At 39.9% G+C, this 17970-nt stretch overlaps 2 protein-coding genes across 7 annotated transcripts in view; both read right to left on the bottom strand.

Annotated features, from left to right (window-relative positions):
- phip (pleckstrin homology domain interacting protein) overlaps positions 1-5169 on the bottom strand; it is a 32272-nt gene extending 27103 nt beyond the window's left edge. The window contains exons 1-7 of one of the 3 annotated variants that reach the window (XM_058613357.1): positions 4771-5169; positions 4596-4654; positions 4481-4510; positions 4270-4329; positions 4077-4191; positions 1266-1416; positions 407-505 (exon numbers count right to left, since the gene is read on the bottom strand). In XM_058613357.1, coding sequence (XP_058469340.1) covers positions 412-505; positions 1266-1416; positions 4077-4191; positions 4270-4329; positions 4481-4510; positions 4596-4654; positions 4771-4810 — 549 coding nt within the window. In that variant the 5' untranslated portion in view covers positions 4811-5169 and the 3' untranslated portion in view covers positions 407-411. Of the gene's footprint in view, positions 1-406; positions 506-1251; positions 1417-4076; positions 4192-4269; positions 4330-4480; positions 4511-4595; positions 4655-4770 lie in introns of those variants that run through there. The other 2 variants (XM_058613355.1, XM_058613358.1) reach the window with 2 other exon arrangements.
- A 3935-nt stretch (positions 5170-9104) lies between these two features.
- On the bottom strand, positions 9105-17172 carry hmgn3 (high mobility group nucleosomal binding domain 3). Of its 4 annotated transcripts, none has more exons than XM_058614374.1 (7): positions 16971-17167; positions 14792-14842; positions 14513-14542; positions 12779-12829; positions 12262-12360; positions 11922-12021; positions 9105-10173 (listed from the first exon to the last, which is right to left on the bottom strand). In XM_058614374.1, exons 1-7 carry the CDS (start codon positions 16983-16985, stop codon positions 10166-10168), a joined length of 354 nt encoding a protein of 117 aa, XP_058470357.1. In that variant the 5' UTR covers positions 16986-17167; the 3' UTR covers positions 9105-10165. The 4 variants fall into 4 exon arrangements, with proteins under 4 accessions (XP_058470357.1, XP_058470358.1, XP_058470356.1 ...); XM_058614372.1 differs by lacking the exon at positions 9105-10173 and adding an exon at positions 10188-11651 and having other exon boundaries at positions 16971-17169; XM_058614375.1 differs by lacking the exon at positions 11922-12021 and having other exon boundaries at positions 16971-17166.
- Between the last annotated feature and the right edge of the window lie 798 nt (positions 17173-17970).

Raw genomic sequence — 17970 nt, forward strand, 5'->3', positions numbered from 1 at the left:
TGAAATTGCAATACATTCAGATACTGTAAGCAAGGTACTAACTTGTAATTTTTCCCTAAAAAATGATGTACTATGTAAAAACTTCAAGTAAAATAACAAATGTTATATACAAAATCAATATATCAGGGGTTATTTTGGCTAGAGAGAGGATGAAATATGACAATATTTGAGTGTATCTATATTTTTCTTACACTCTAAGCACCAAGAAGACAGTATCCAATGAAACGGGTTTATTTCACAAAAACATGCAAATACACTGCAAACACACTTTTGAAGGAACTCAAATGCTGCTGGCACGAGACACTTCAGCAAACACACTCAACGCGAGACACACGTGTTTAAAGAGTAAAACTGGAAGAGTGTCACTAATTTATTTTATTGATTATTATTTATTTTTATTACTTACCAATATTAGGTGGGCTCCCATAGATAACTGGTGGCTCCGGTGGTCGTCCACAGTGAAGTGCAGCCAGTGCTGAGCCCTTCCACACCACATGCTTGCAACCTAAATAAAGAAAGAAATCAGATACATGTTACTGTACAGATACTGTCAGATACTGTACATACATAACAGATAATGTAATTACTATATGATTTGTGGCGTTAAGTTTTATTTAAGTCAAGCATTAGTTCAATTGTCACAGTGTAACAGATTTAAAACATGATGGAGCATTTACAACTTGAGATAAGATCAATACATATATATATATATATATATATATATATATATATATATATATATATATATATATATGCCGCTCTGTATTCTAATTCAAAAGAATAAAAATGAGAAGCTGTAACTGTGTTTAATAAAGTAATTATACACAATAAAATATTTTTCTAATAGAATGTGATACATTATTACAGTATTATAACAATCCCAGACACTGAAATAGGTGGATGAAAACCAGTTACCATGAAGAACAGCCCCTGGGTCTGACTTATATTCTTGAATACAGCCTTTGTGATTCACTACATCATTTTGAAAATGATTAAATGTTCAACCCTAAAATCAAACATTACACAACTGTACATTAGACCTACACTGACATAATATATTACTATAAGCTTTAGTCTACTACTAGAGCTGAAACAATTACTCATGACATTTGAGATTATCATCATTTCCAGGTTTGACAAACACTGATGAAACATTTCTTAAGGTTTCTGACATTTTATGGAACAAACTAATATAATAAATAACCATTAGTTGCAGCTCTACGTGTGTATACATCACATCGGCAAACGCATTCAAATGCACTCACTCTTGCTGGTGCGGAGGAGATTCTGCCTGCCGGCCCCCAACAGACTGATGAGCCCCGGCACGCTGGCGGGAACTTCTGTCTCGAGCAGTGGACAAACTCTGGAGCAGACCTGCAGCAGGTGGTCTGGACTGATGTGCCGGTTGAGCTTCACCTGAGCAAAGAAACATCACACACCCGTATTTATCTCATTTTGCAATCCAACGGATACAACACCACATCAGGAGCAGCAGAAAGAGATGTGTGTGAGCTTTTGCCAAATGCTGATGCATCGAAACACCAAACATCAACAGCTCAGTGACCCTCCTTTAAAAAAAGAAGCACCCAAGGAGAAAAACAAATGTAGTATAGTTGTTAACTTAAAACATTTAAACCGATTATTTAAAGGTTTATAAGCAAACAAAAAATAGTTTTAAATGATAGATCGCTATTTTTTTCTCAGCAATATTAAGTGACACAAAACACAAGGTCACAGCTTCTTTTCAACAAACTCAATAAGGATAATTTGGAGAAAAAAAATTAAACAACTAAAATATTACTTTTTAATTGAATTGAGAGGATTAACTGACATGTGCAACCAAATGAATGCTGCTGCAACCAGTTTGTTTTTTAAACAACAGTGCAGTTCAACAGCAGTAGAGGGGGCGTGGCATGCAACATAAGCATGAAGCCGAATGAAAGGCACACTCTTATAAACACAGTGTGTCTCTGACACATGGGGACACTCCTGCATGGCCTACTTCTGAAGACACACACACACACACACACAAAGCTGAGTAAAGAGCAGGATGAGAGAGAGACAAACACAGTGAGACGTGCAGCGCTGTGTTTATGACAGCACTATTTCAGGAATGTTCATTTAGATGAGATATGTGGAGATCAGCTTTGTTTCAGACACATCTGATTTAAATATGTGAACTGGGTCAAATAACCCTGAAATTAAACAATTACTGCTCGCTCGCTCTCCCTCTCCCTCTCTCTCTCTCACACACACACACACATAAATAACTCCTTTATTCCTTTATCTGAGCACCAACACACACACACACACACACACACACAGACACACAATTAATGACCCCTTAATTGCTTTCAACATCCTTGCTGGTTCAGAGACATGATCAGTAATTCTGAACACATCCAAGCACACACACACACACACACCTCAGGTACAAGCACAGCCAGGACCCACACGAGCAGGTACACACTCACACACACAAGCACATTACCTGAGTGATGTGTAAAAACAATTTGCACCATTTTACTTCCTTCTGATGGGTAATGGATAACAACCACCGCCTCCCCACACCACCACACGCCTACAGCAGCAGCACCAGAAAGCACACACGTGGTCCTACACACGTCTGCAGGTTCCCTCTGTGTGAATCACCACCTTTAATTTCCACGCACTGTTTTATAAACACATAAATATCTATGGCACCTAAACTCACATTCCCTTTAATCCGGATCACACATTAAAAACCAGCAAAATGTTGAAACATCATTCAAAAAAAATAAAATTAAAATATAAATTAATAATTGCACATATTTATGATTATCATTATGATCATATAATATTTTTAATTCTTTTAGTCGGTCTATATATGTGTGTGTTCCACGTTCCTGGTTGGCTTCATATGCAAATTTGAAATTAATAATAATAATTATTATTATACATCTAATTAACCCACCTTAATTAATTAGCCACAACTAACAATGTTAATTATTACAATATCGCAGAGGTGTGCAGTTGATACCTCATGGCTGCCCAACCCTCTGACTGTGCGTCAGCCCAGGCATCAACCTCACACTACTGACAAGAAACCGCCTCTATACTCACTCCCTTTACATTTGTCCTGATAATTAAACACTATCCGCAGTATTTTTCCTTTTAATAGAGGGAATTATGCACAACAGACAGGAGGCAGGCTGAGAGGCTGAGCATGGGAGGAGGAGGAGGAGGAGGAGGAAAGGAGAGCTGAGTGAGCCAAGCAGGAAGACAGACAAAAAACACACACACGCACACGGGCAGCAACACACTGTCGATAATTCCTAAAAAACGTAAAGATCTGCATCCACTTCAAGCCACACGACATGCGATCACACCATGTCTGCCTTTTTGGACCCAAGAGGAAAAAACCATGACAAGCCAAATCTTCGTGGATTCAATAAGCCAAGGGTGATTATTATAATATATTAAGAAAAATAAAAAAATAACTTGTAAAACAGCAACAAAAATCAGCGATCGTGATGTGTACTGTGGGCAGACTGGCTAAGAAATAAATATGTAAGCAATGATTAATTCTCTCCACGCCCCCATGCGTAAAAGCCGCTTTCAGGCGAGCCCCTGTTTGTTTACATGACAATTAGCACGTCAGTTAATAGCGCGATTAAAAACGCTCCAGCTCAAACGTTACCTCTCATCTTCACATCAACGATCTGCCTCCTCTCTTCAACCCGGAGCTGAGATCACAAACCCCCGAACAACAAACTCAACAAGACTCCGACACAGACAGCAGCTGCCTCACACACGAGCTGCAGCCCCGGCTTTACTCTCTATATTGTTTATATTCTCCTCCCAAAAAAAAAAAGTCCTGTTTTCAAACTCTTGCCCCCTTGAGTGTTTTTCAGCCCATGCACAAAATTATGCTTCTTGCAGGACAAGAGCGCCTCCATCTCTCTCTGGCTTGTGGCGCAGGGAGTCCCTCCTCCGGATCCTGGCGCTCCTACACCACAACACTCATGACGTATCAACATTTCACACACATTTTCACAACAACTATTAAAACCTTTAGGACGTGCATGGCAACAAACCCGCACACCACGGTGCACACCAGGCTGGGACCGACACCCACGGTGCCCCAAAACGACCCCCAAGCTGCAGCCAACTCGCCCAGCAGAGCCCCTTTTCCACTTTTGACTTCACCACCTGATTTAAAAATTGCGGGAAATTCAATTTTTATTTTGCTCTCTAAAAACTTTTTCCTCCGTTATAGAGCACCCTTACCAAATTTTCGTACGTCCCGGGGTGTTCCTGTCCTGTCCAGTCCAACCTTTGTGGCAGCAGCTGAGGTGGAAAAACAGTGTCGACTGTGATCACCCAGTTCATAAATATATGAAGTGGTGTTTTTAAACAGTAAATGACAAATCAGAGTGAAAGCAACATGACAAAGTACAGTGCAGAGACAAGCATCTCTCTCCCACTGCTGACTGCTTACCTCCTTCTCCTCCACCTCCCTTATCAGAGTCTGAAAATAGGAAACAAATACAAAATTACGCCCCGTGACCATTTCGGACATATTCTAAATTATCCTAAAATGCAAGTACACTAACCTGGGCAGCTTTTTGACACGGTCCAGCTTCTAGAAATCGGGCTATTAGGAAGTACAGTTCTGGTATGGTTGGAGGGAGAGAAGAGGACGGGGAAGCTGCGTTAGAAGAGGGCAGCGAGGAAACTGGGGGGATATTAAAACAACCATGACACATTTTTACGAGCTGCTTTACTCACCAGAAGTCAACTGCGCGATGTGTGTACTGTCTGAAGCCATTTTGGTGTTGTTTGCCAGGGCAGCGCCAGAGCCTGTGTGCTGGGTCTAGGTGGCTGCCCTGTAGCTGTCACTGTTTATCCACCAGGAAGAGGCTGCCTCCATTCAGCTCTGCTCACACAAAGTCCCGCCTGCGTCGAGTATTTCTCCGCGAACGACAACTAGGGCGCGCCGCGCGACTTCGCTCGCAAAACACCCGCTTTCACGCGAAAATACCCAACCGCCTTAACGTGCCTGCTCTGTCTAACCCGCGGGGTGAATTTTAGTGCCAGTCGCTTTGTTGTGGGCTCAAGTTTGTTTACACCCCCTCCCCCTCAAAGGAAAAAAGCGCAAGCCCCCTGCGGAAGGACACACGCGGTGTGTAACACGCACTCCACTGTAGAGGGGAGGTAGAAATGGTAGCCTGCTAAAGGAGCGGACACACTGCTGCAGAATGTCTCTTATTCCGTAGTTAGGTGACATTTATCGTGTTTAATAATACATTTTTTTTAGCTTACATACATTTTAATTTGCTTGTGGAATCATCAAAGCGCACATTTGGTCACATTTCCTGTATTTTCTTTAAAGGCGGATGTAAAACATGGCTCCCGTGGTGTTTTGAGGTGGATTCGTAACAGATCTCATCGTTTCGGCGAGGTTTCACCAAATCATACACGTTGCTGTGATGTGTCTGCGGTGTTTGTTACGGCCTCGTTTGTTCTTACTCTGTCGTTATTGTGTAACAAGATGTCTCGCTAACACACCCACTCGCTCTGGGAGCCGTTTGGTGGGGAAGTCGTCCATTTCTCCTCCAAATACTGCCAGGCAGTAAAATGGGGGAAGGGTTGGAGAAGAAGGGGAATGCAGCTTAATGAATGAAACCTCGTGAGTTAAAGGGATTTAATGGCAGTGAGACATGTATGCAAGATACAACTAACTAGGAACATTAATAAGGGGATAGTTACATGGCAGCAGTGACACACTTCCTCTGAGGTTAACACAACGTCTGCGAATTAATATGACTAACACTAAGCTGTTGTATTAATTTATGCTATTTAAAAAAAATATGTTTTTACCAAAGCAGCAATTACATTTTAAAGATGCATTTATTTACTAATATAATACTTGTACAATCCCCCTCATTCAGTGGGATCTGTAAAACAAGTTATCGCCTCTGTTTTCCATGTGTGATTTATTTACTTACCACAGGAACCACATTATATATTTCAAGCAAATTGCAGGTGTTCAATGACCTTATTTTTTTAAAATCAATTTTATTCCCACATTTCTTAATATAAACCATGTGAGCAGGATATGAGCAGCTGCTTATATTGTGTAATTTACCCGAACAAATATTTATTCCCATCTTTTTATACAATGTATGAATAAATGAGCCTACAGCACCACTTACTGCAAAGGTCAAACATTTTCATCTTAAACACAATCAAGCCCTGTTTTCTGTTTCTCCAGAACAAGACTTAAGGCCTCGTAGTTAGGAAAACATTTAGCAAAGTCTCTTCTCTCACAAGACTTTTTTTGTTTGTTTAATCCTGATCCATGTCTGCATCACAGGAAAATTGAATCATTTATTCCTTAAGCTTTAACCCACATTCCCAGAAAACTATTCAAAGCTCCTCCAAAAACACAACCTCTTACCTGGACGAGTAAGACTAATAAATGACAGGTTACAATTTCAAATACAAACTCTTGGTAGTGGTAAATAAGTATTTTGATTCTATAAATACAATATATGTTATTATTTTATGCCATAAATGTTTACTTTTCCCATCATCAACCAGTTAGGACTTTTAAAAAGGTATGTGGGTCAAGGTGTATTCTGACTTTGAATTTGACCTATATTAATTTCTATCCATCTTCTTCCACTTTATCCTCCACATGAGAGTTGCAGTGGGCGCTGGTGCCAATCCTACCTGACATAGGACGAAAAGTGGGGAACATTTAATCAATTAAATTGGAGTATAAACTGTAAAGATGCTTCTCTACAATGTCTAAAATCTGGTGTTCTTGCTCATTTTGTTTAGGAATTGGAAAATAATTGTTTATCACAACTGCTATGTCATCTTGACATGAAAGAAAACTGAATCATCAGCAGCAAATAAAATGGCTAAAATATGTGTAGTTTACTGATAAAAAAAAAATTAGTGCAATAAAATTGAAAATAGGAAGGCCCTTGTACCCATGGCTCAGCCATTCTGCGATCCTTGACTATGAATGAGTTCCATTTAGATCAGTCATCTGCCTAAAGATGTACTGATATAAAATTAACCCTTGAGCTCTCTGCAAAATGCAGTACGGCATTACCACTTCATGTTTAAGTGGAAATAGTTTTTTAAAATATGATTACAATGCATGTACAGTAAAATATGACTTCATGTAAAATACAAACAGAGTAGTTTATTTCAGTTTGTGTAAGAGGTGACATGACTTTTACTCATCAAATTGATATTTATTCCACCTAATGGAGCCATATTATGTCTGATGGTATACTATATCTGTCCATGCGCTGTGTGTGTGTGTGTGAACATAATCTTTGCACTTGTTAGGCTTGTTATATGCTTTGCATTTATGAATTTGTTTCAAGATACAACATCAGGCGAGCAGGAATCCTCCAGATAATCTGATCAGTGGCTACAATAACATTCTCTGCTTATTCTCTTACTTGTGCACACACTGGATGCTCTCATATGAAGTTGGGCTGAGTTTGACACTTTCTGTAGCAAAGATGAGCAAAGGGCAACTTTTCATGACAGAAATGCAAAAAACTCAGGTTTCATTGTTTATAATAAGAGATTATTTTGGACCTTGGGAGAGTAATAAAGTGATCTTCTTTGTTTTTCTCTTTCTTCTTCTGATCATTGCTATTCTGCTGCCCCTATTGGTATATAACTCATTGTGGAAGTTCATCATCTTCACAGAAATCCCACAGTTATTGGGAAATTAGGACTACCCTTTTAAGTGCCTGCCACTTGATGGATGGTCCTCTAAACCTCCAGTCCATCTTGCAAACTCTAATACATATTTCACTGGTTTTATGACTCAAGTCTAAACACTGTTGGGTGGAACAGGGCCAGGTCTGAATTTTTAGTGCCAGGTCAATCTCTTCCATTTTACCCTTCAACCTTAACCGTCAAGTGTATAGTTATTATTGTGCTGACTGACATGGCCACAAGGAGGCAATCTCTGTCAGTTACACACAGTTGGGCAGGGGGCATCCATGTGTCAAAGGTTATGGAGGAGGGTAATCAATTACACAGGTCCTCTTCTGGTAACATGTATAGACATTTGCTTAATATTTGCCTAAACTTTTACTCATGATAATTAACACATTAACATGCATGTATACTACTTGGAGACGGCTGGTGTTAGCTGTTTCCCAGACCTTTTATATGGGGACCACATGGTCCAGAGGGTGATTAGGAATTCTAACCACCCATTTGTTTTTTTAACAGCCACCAGATAACCTCTTATTTTGAAAGTCTTAGCACTAAATAGGCATTGAACCTTCACCCCTTTTGCCAAACTGTGCCCTGTATCTTTTAAACCACCTGCACATACACAAAGATAAATGCTCGAAGCTGAGATTTGTTTAGATACTGTGTCTCCTACTTCCTGGGTCAGAGAGTCACTGAAATACCCCAAGAACAAAACAGCATTACTCAAAGAGACGGATATTTTCATCATCCTCTTCTTAGCCTCAGGTCTGCTCATGTAAAGATCTGAACAGTCAATATTGTACCTGTCAATTACCTTCAGTGGTGTAGTGGATGAGTTATAAGGTAAGATCATTCTAGTATGGAATTTTTCACTTGGTTTCAATTTTTTTTTTATACATTTGATTAAGTCTCCTGAGAGTAGATTTTAATTGGACTTGGTATTTGTGTTATACAAGCATCACATCTCCACATGTTAAAAGGAGGAAGTTGTCATTGGCGTGTGACTGAGTGACAGAAAGGACTGTCTTTCACTGAGTCCCACCACTCTTTGCAACCGCTGACCTTTCACGTTCTGACACAGCAGTTGTATTTAACACAGCAATGTGCCCCAGTCGACCTCACGCACACACACAAAGACACACAGCTTTGGCTTTGTGTGGGTTAAAAACCCATTTCTGAACATGAACGTGTTGAAAAGGAACTCAAAGAGGACACACGCTGAGAGCTTCGCACAGACTACCTGAGTTTTACAAACTACAAAAAGCAGCACGAGTCAAGGTTTTACAAGCACAAGTGGTTAGAATGAAAACATGGCATCGCTGTCAAACCAGACACACGGGACTAAAGGAAAAAAAACTTCAGGGTGACATCAACTTTTTCTTTTATTTCAAAATATTTTCCCAACAGAATGAAACTAGAGGGTCCAAAACCAATAGAGCTGTCTAGAACAGAAGCACCACTCGTTATTGCTATATCACTCTGCTGCAGGACAAGGCCTTCGGGGTGGGGTAACGCGAGGGAGCAAAGTGAACAAAGTCAAGCACTGACCCACAGACAAATTCACACGTGCACACACACATTGTTGTACAGCATTCTTTGTGAGGACACTCATAGACATAATGCCTTCCCTCACCCCTTACCCTAACCTTAAATCACAACTAATGCCTGACCCCAACCCTTAACTCTAAAATCAAGTCTTAACCCCTAATCAGTCCTTTTAAGGTGTGACAGAGTGTGAGGACCAGCCAAATTGTCTTCACTTTCACAGTTTACTAACCTTCCTGTGGTTTTTTTGGTCCTCACAAAGACATATGTACAAGTACACACACACATACAAAAGGAGCTATGTGGTGGTGGTGATTTTTTTAAAACTAAGAGTTCTGTTTTTTTTTCTTAAAAAAGAAAAAGCTGCAATTGTACTATATGGTGGTGACAAATTACAACACATCCTCAACTTAAAAAAGGTGGGGGGACTGAAGCATCCCCTAATTTGCCAGAGTGCCCGGTAATAATGATCATCGTTTGTGGAGAAGATTCACGACAGATAGGCAGAGCTGGTTTAAAGATCATAACAGTCTTGTTTTAGGCCCACCTTTAGGCAAAATGAGAAACATTTGCAGCCGCCTCATAAAACCAATTCATTAGAGAGGCGTAATGTATAGCAATAAAGAACGGTGGGAGGAAGAGAATTGAGGAAAAACATACTGAGAATGAACAAACTGTATGGGGATTGGGCTGCTGGTTGTCCGTCTTTACTATCACAAGTCTAAAATAAATTCTGCATGGTACAAAAATTGTCAGTAAAAAAAAAGATGCTGCCATGGAGTCAGAAGGGACGAGTCAGTGGACACGTCCATATCTTCACGCCTTCTCATCCTCCGCCTCCTCCTCCTCCTCCTCCTCCTCCTCCTCCTCCTCTGCTGCCTCAGTTACCTAAAAAAAAGAAGAAAGTAAGATAAGGTAAAGGTAAGGTATGGTTGTCTGCTTTGGTTTGCCAAAACTCATCGGGCAAGTCTGCAGCAGTTGAAGACGGAATTCTCCATGTAACTACATCAGCCGTGAACCAGGTACAGGATTAAAGATGATCTAAGTAATCTGGAAACAATCAGCACTTTGGTCACTGAAGATTCTGAAGCATATTTAGTAGAACAGAGAGGTGCATTTGTTAATTTTTCTTGCTGAGCGCAAGGTCAATACTACTCTAATGTATGTGAAACAAATGTGAATCCAGAGTGACACGTGTTATGACATTTGCATGTTAGCTTAGTCATACTGGTGATGGACGGGTGGAACCAGTATCCTGGCTATGTCCAAAATAAACAAGATCTAAATAAAAACGTTATGCTAAGCTAAGGTAAATCTTGACAACCTCAAATGTTATTATTCTACCTCTGTTTGGTCTCTGTTGTGTCTCCTTCATCTGAAAACTGGCTCTGTCAAGCAATACTATCAGACGTGACCGAGGGAGTGTTTGTGTGTATACAGCAGCAGCGTATGGCCAAAAAGCTTTTTATCCTGTCAAGCCACTGAACGATGCTTTGTTTGTGTTTTCAGTCATACTCTGACCTGTCAGTTTACCAGCACTGAGATCTGAACACTGCTATACTGAGAAACACAGAGAGAGTCGTGTGGCGCTAATAGGCTTTATCAGCTTTGGGTAAACTTATTTGACAATAGCTTGCATGTAGCAGGCATTTGTTTATATTTAAAAGTTACACATAGGGGAAAAACAAAAACAATCATATAGCTATATATCACGATATATGTCTAACTGATCATTTGAGCAGCGCCACCGTGAGGAGACATGAAGTAGTGACGTCTGGAGACTGAAACTGACAGGAAGGGACCGTTTACTTTAGAGTGCCTTCTGTATTTGCCCGGGCGTATTGATTCTCGTATTGTACAAGGAAGGACGATACATTAGGATTATCATTACTGTCTGCAACCTTGTTTCTGCAGATAAATGCAGGTTTTTGAGAGTGTTTTTTTTATCAATGGATAAAGCACTGAAGACTTCCATTCATGCTCAAGGTTTTATGTAATACCTCAAAACCTGAGCAAATACAATCCAAAGCTACATGAGTACAAATGACTAAAAACATGTTTGTAAATGAGTCAAAAAAGAGTGACAGCAGCTTCAAGCTGCTGGTTAAAATGATCCTTTATGTATGTTTTTCAGACTAAAATAAGTTCACAAATTTGTTTTGCACAGGAAATAAGTGCACGCTCTTATTATTGCTATAAAAAGCCACTCACTGAATCCCATAACTCCTCTGTTATCATCGGAAATCCAAAGTATTTTCAAGAAGAGAATCAAAATCTTGTGATTGTGCATGTGAGTTTGCATGATCTCCCTCGAGTGGACCCCTCCTGTCTGTTTTCTCTGGCTGGCCACTGGTGGAGCCAGTTGTCTGTGAACCCACGTGAGCCAATCATCTTCCACATCACAATACTGTGAACAGCACTAAACCGTCCTGCTCATGTGTACAAAGTTGTCCTTGGCCCACTTCACTGCACACAGCAAGGAAAACACCCGACATACTCCCTTCTTCTTCTCTCTCTCTCTCTAGCAAATACACACAGCACTGCAAAACACACTGGGTAAACTGCATTATTGTAAAATTGAATATATGTTAGTGTCCAACACACACCAAGAATGGATTAGAAACACTTCACCGTACCCTTGACTCTGACTGTATCACTCTGCCCTCTCACTGACATCAAGGAGGGAGCTGTGGTTCTGACGGACGACACACTGACAGACGGACGAGACACATAGATCTGTGTGTGTGTGTGTGTGTGTCAGTATTCATTAGTGTAAGTGAAGTGAGATGTGATTATTAGTGATAAGAAATAGATATGAAGGGGGTAATGAAGGAATATAGGTGCGTGTGTACATGTGTTCACGTTGATACACACATTGACAAAAGAAGGGAAGACAGGTTGTTATTGTCTTCTTCTCTGACTGAGTGTGAATTGTTTTCCCCTTTGAGGACGTTTTCAGTTTTTCCCTCCATGTACCTCATTGTTCTTGGTCTCTCCATTCTGGGTGTGGCCATCTTCCTTCTTACCCTTCGCACTGCCTTTCTTTGCCTTCGCCCCCTTCTCTTCAGCCACCTTCTGCGTGGAAGCAATCAGAAGAACATACACAGCGTATTCACTGGATGTTGGCGGTCATCACCACTCACCTACATCCAAAAAAATCAATTTTTTTCCATACACTGGCACTGTCAAATGTGATTTAATCCCATTTGATTTAAGTATAAAAATATATTTTTCTCCTACTTGTTGCAGAATACCGTAATATTTAAATTACCAGTGAAATATCATATTATTTTAGGGCAAATAAATCCCTTCAGTCCAAAAGACACTGTTGTCCATCTGCATATGAGGACTCCTGAGTGAGTTTTAGTTTTCCACACATCCTCCACCTTGCTTATTATGCATATAAATCAGTAGTGAGAGATTTGCAGCCGTCTGCCTCTGACGGTTGCAAATTTATGGTCTGTGTGTGTGTGTGTGTGAGTGAGTGCTTTACCTTGACGATGGCCTTCTTGGGCTTGACCTCAGCCTTAGATGGAATAGGTTTCTACAAATTATAAGAAAAGTAAACTCACTTAATTAAAGTGAAAAGCACTTGGACAGACATTACTTCTTGTCTACAATTGTAGGGCTACTTGCGTGCTGTTTGTTCTGCTCCATCAGTATTTTTTTTTAGCTACAATAGATTATTTGGATGAGCATATAGATTATTGGATCCCACTGCAAATGTTAATAATGATGGAGTATTTCTAAGCAGTGGAATCAAACAGTATTCCTGGACGAAGCAGTTTTAAATATCTGCCACATCTAAAAGTGAACTGACCTCAGACCACTGTGCAATGACTACATCATTGAGTTTAAATTCTGGCCAGTCAGTGCGAGCAAATTGGCTGCAGAGCTTTTTCCAAGATGCTGAGTGCGGACCATGTTACCCTGAGGCACGAGCTAACACTAAAACTAGTGTGACAAAATTAAATAATGTGATTTGCTCTCAAAATATCTGTTTTTCTTAAAAATCATTGACACGATAGATAGACGAAACAATAAAAACATTGGGGCTTTGCATTTACTGTAACTCTTCAAAGACTACATTTGTGTCCTCCAGTCGCGATAGTAGCTTATGAAAAACATAGGGAACATGCAAAGATGAATGGATTCAAAGTGTGAAGAGTAAAACAAGTAGATTAACATTTTGGGAGAATACATTCAATTTCTTTCTGTCTTTCACCATTCCTGTGTCTATATATATATATATATATATATACACATATATATATATATATATTCATTTATAAATACCTAGAAACTGTCCAACAGTGACCTGTTGCTAAGGTCCCCACCTTAATCCTTATGCTAAACTAAGCTAACTGGCTGCTAGCTGCATGGTAGAAAGAATAATTGCATTTCCCAAAATGCCAAACTACTCCTCCAAATTGATCATACATAAATATACTGTGCAAACACATGCAAATACTGCACACTGGTAAGTTCAACATATAAAGAACAACACAGATAAAAACACATGGTCTGTGTGGCAGAGCTGCATGCACACATGAATGTTTTTTGGTGGTCAATATGTCAATATATAGTTTTCATTATAATTTTAAACATGTAGGGCCGCAGGACATCGACTCTATACCCCTTGTATAGAGGTAAAATGAGCTTAATTCTCACTTGATTTATAATTTATAAGATTTACATTTTCTTGAGGCGTCAATGTTCTCAATCGCTAGTTTCAGGTCTGATTCAACAGAACATGATGTCAGTTTTGTAAATTAAACTCTCATTTAGAGGACAATAAACGATAAAGTAGGGAACATACAGTACACAGCTGTGGGACTAACAGCTGTGTAGTGTATGTCAAATCGGAGCCTGGTTGCCGGGGAAATATATTTGAATTTCCGTTTGGAAAATGTCAACATGGCACACGAGATTAGAACACCAAAGCAATATGGGCAATATGAGAATATTACCATTTTAATCATGCAGCCTTGCACACACGGTGTCAACAAGGTGTCGCAACAAGACCACGTAGAGAGTGGACAAAGACAACAGAGAAAAGACATGCATACCAACAATGATGCAAGGAGGGAGGATGTTTATGGAATTAGTGAACTGCACTGTTAAAATCCCTACATTGTGTTTTCGTTATACGTCTGTTATTGCCCCACAGGACTGTGTGGAAGGAAGGAGAGGACAGTGACAGAGGTGAGGACAGAGCAAAACTTACCGCTGACAATCTCTCTGACCTTCTGGTGGGCTACCGGAGCGAGGGATGATCAAAAAGAAGAGAGAGACAGAGAGAGACAGAAAGACAAGGAGAAATCAGTTGTACCTTTACAAGCTGACGTGCTTGGTGACTGCGCCAAGAGTGCTAAACATTAACATGTCATGTGTCTATAGTCTCACTCACTCACTCACTCACTCAAACTGTAAGTTAAAAAAACCACAGCACACAAACACACGTCTACACACACACACACACACACTGCAAATAAACAACATTTACCTCTTGTTTTGTGACTTTGGAGGACTCCTTGCCCTCAGAACCCTCTGGAGACTGGAGTTAAAAATGAGACAAAAATAACATATATACATTACACTCAGTGATATTACCCCTACCTTTACTGTGGAGAATGGGTCATAAAGGAAACTTGATTCACGTGTTCGTTGAATGAATGAATGAATTCATTAATTTAATAAAAAGAAATAAAATAAGAAAACAATAGCGACAAAAAATAATTAGTTTGAAGTAAAACGTACATGATTTTTTTCTCGCGTTGCTGTTAAACACAAAAATTAAATATACACGCTACTTAACTAAAACCGAGTCCGGCTCACTGGCACACATAATATCTTATCATTTCTGTGAAGAGCTACAGTGAAGCAGGAGGAATCATAAATAATACAAATCACTCAGCAGTGCAGCTGTGGGAAAGGTCAAATGTTTCAGAAGTGATAAAAAAAGGAGACGCTTGTGTTTTTAGAGCAAGGTTTTATCTTCCGAACAGAAATATCACTTACTAATGGCGACATAACTGATGTGTGACTATCATTATCAACACAAAATGAACCAGCAACTGCATCTCAGAGACTGTTTTCTGAGATTTAAGAGTCTCATTGACTAACTGATTGAGAAAGACATTTATTTACACTTATCTTATCATTTTTTTAATTTAAAAAAAATCCTGTGTGTGCAATTAAATCATCAATGAGCAAGTAACTGTACAGCAAACAAAATGAGCGTCTTTTCTTCTGGTGACATTCTGATCATTTATTTGTATACTGTCAGGTGGCCTATGGATTAATTGTACTATAAAGAACTTTTGCAATTGTGTATAATATAGAGTTTCTAATCTTTCAGGCAGAGTTTGATCAATTAATCACCCGACTGAGTAAAAGGGCTGATTTTCCCATTTGCTCATAAGCAGCAGTGGGTGATTTTGTTCTTGGAAAATCAATGAATGCATCAAAGTGCAGTTAAACTTTATTTTTAGTTGAATTTATTTGGTAGTTTAGCAATATTGTGTATCACTTGTTATTGTTATATTCTATTGTTATATAGATAGATAGATAGATAGATAGATGATTTTTCATTTGTTTTCATTTTCATTTAATATATATATATACATATACATATATATATATATATATGTATATATATACATATACATATATATACACATATACATATACATATATATAATTAACCGAGAACACAGGCAGGTAAGTGAGGTGCACAGAGCCTTATCCCTAACCACAATTCAAATCTTAATCAGCTCCTGAGAAATGAGGTTCTGCCTCATTAGGACCAGGTTTTGGTCTCAGTGAGGACAACTGGTCCTGACAAGGTCAATATATATGCCAGAAAAAAAAGGTCCTAAAGAGATAACACACACAAAGAGAGAGAATGTCAGTCCAGCCCGCAGGTTGCCAATCCAAATAATGCCCACATGCGACCTCCGCCCCTAGAGGCCCCCATTCTCTGTCCTCAAAAGCGAGTGTGCGCAGACAATGGCAGTTTTTAGGTGATAGAAAAGCTCGTGTCCATGTTTGCGCTGATACAAAGCACCGGAGACCGTCGTGCCTGTGCCTCTGATCCCCTCTTTCTTCATTCATTTCTATTCATCCTCTGGTTTTGTTCGATCGGCTAAAATTCATCTCCACTGGATAATAAAATAATAAGAGGATGTGCTTTCTCTGAGTTTTCACATGATTCACAACCTGCGGGGAGTCTATATTTATGCCTGAATGCGCGCACAAGAATGACCATCACGCACATCTCACACGGCTTTTACGCATCCGTCCATCCATCCACTCATCCATCCAACCATCCGGCGGGTCGGCGTGACTTTCACCAGTGCGCACAGTGGACACGGTGACAGATGAGAACGACCACAGGCACGGCCATTGAGATAATCACGGGGGCGTTTCACGACACAAAAACAGACGGAAATGTTGTTGATCGAACACCTCACACACAAACAACGACGCTGTAACCACCGCGGACGCCGTGGAACACAACACGCGCCCTCAAACTTTGGCATCATCTCACCTGCCTCGACGTCGCCACACACACACACACACACACACAAACACACTCAAAAATCGCGCACCGCAATTTTCTTCAAACGCAAGAGCAGTGAAAACTACAGTGAAGTGAGCGGCATGGAACAGACCACACTCACCTTTCTCTTCGGCATTTTACGCGTGAAATATTCTCCACAGAACGCGGGTGGGGAGCAAAAAAATAAGGTAGAGCCCAAACGTGCAAGAGAGGTGAATTTGAACTACCTCGAAATACAGGATCAATATCTAAGCACCTTCGATAATATGTTGATTATATGCTCTCCCCAAAACTCTATACTTCCGCCAGCCATTGGTTAGATGAGTCGAAATCCTCGACTGTGCTGACTCCTGATTGGCTCCTCCCGCCTCTATGTAAATAATACTTTATCAGTCATTGGCTGAGGTTTATCAGAGGCCGCCTGTGATTGGCTCCGCGCTCTTTGTGCGCAGATCCCACCAGAGCGCGATGGCTGAGAGGGAAAGTGGAGACAGGCCAATACAAGCAGAGACGACTCTCGGTGGATCTGGGTAATGTAGGACGAGTGGAGCGACACAGAGGGAGAGAACGACTATGTTGTAAATAAAACACAAAGGACCAGAGAGAAGCGGACACAATGACGGTGTCATAGAGAGCAGCTCCAGAAAAGCTTTGTGTCTTTGGGGATTGTCTTTTTTTAAAAAAAAAAAAGAACTGGACTAATGACGCAGAGGCACCAGAATAATAAACAATACAATGAATACATTAGACAATTTGACTAACACTACCTTCTGGATAGTTTCTGGATGATTTTAAGAACCACAACTGAATGTAACATCATTTACAATCTACAATACACCTATCTTTTCATTTTCAAATTTAAAACTTGTACACCTCATTTTTAAATTAACATCAGGCCCCTAGAGATGTTGTGGCATCAAAGGAAACACTTTTTAATCATAAAATAAAAAACTAAACTAAAGCACATGTTAATGTAGATTCACTTTATTTTAATAGTCCATACTGCACCCACTGTGAGTACCAGATCCATGATCTCACAGTGACAGTACAAAAGAGAGGTTTCCAGGACACATATGCAGATATAAATCCTTTAATAATTCATAATTAGAGTTAAAATGTTA

This window comes from Solea solea, chromosome 17 (genome assembly GCF_958295425.1).
Source record: "Solea solea chromosome 17, fSolSol10.1, whole genome shotgun sequence".
Classification (NCBI taxonomy): domain Eukaryota; kingdom Metazoa; phylum Chordata; class Actinopteri; order Pleuronectiformes; family Soleidae; genus Solea; species Solea solea.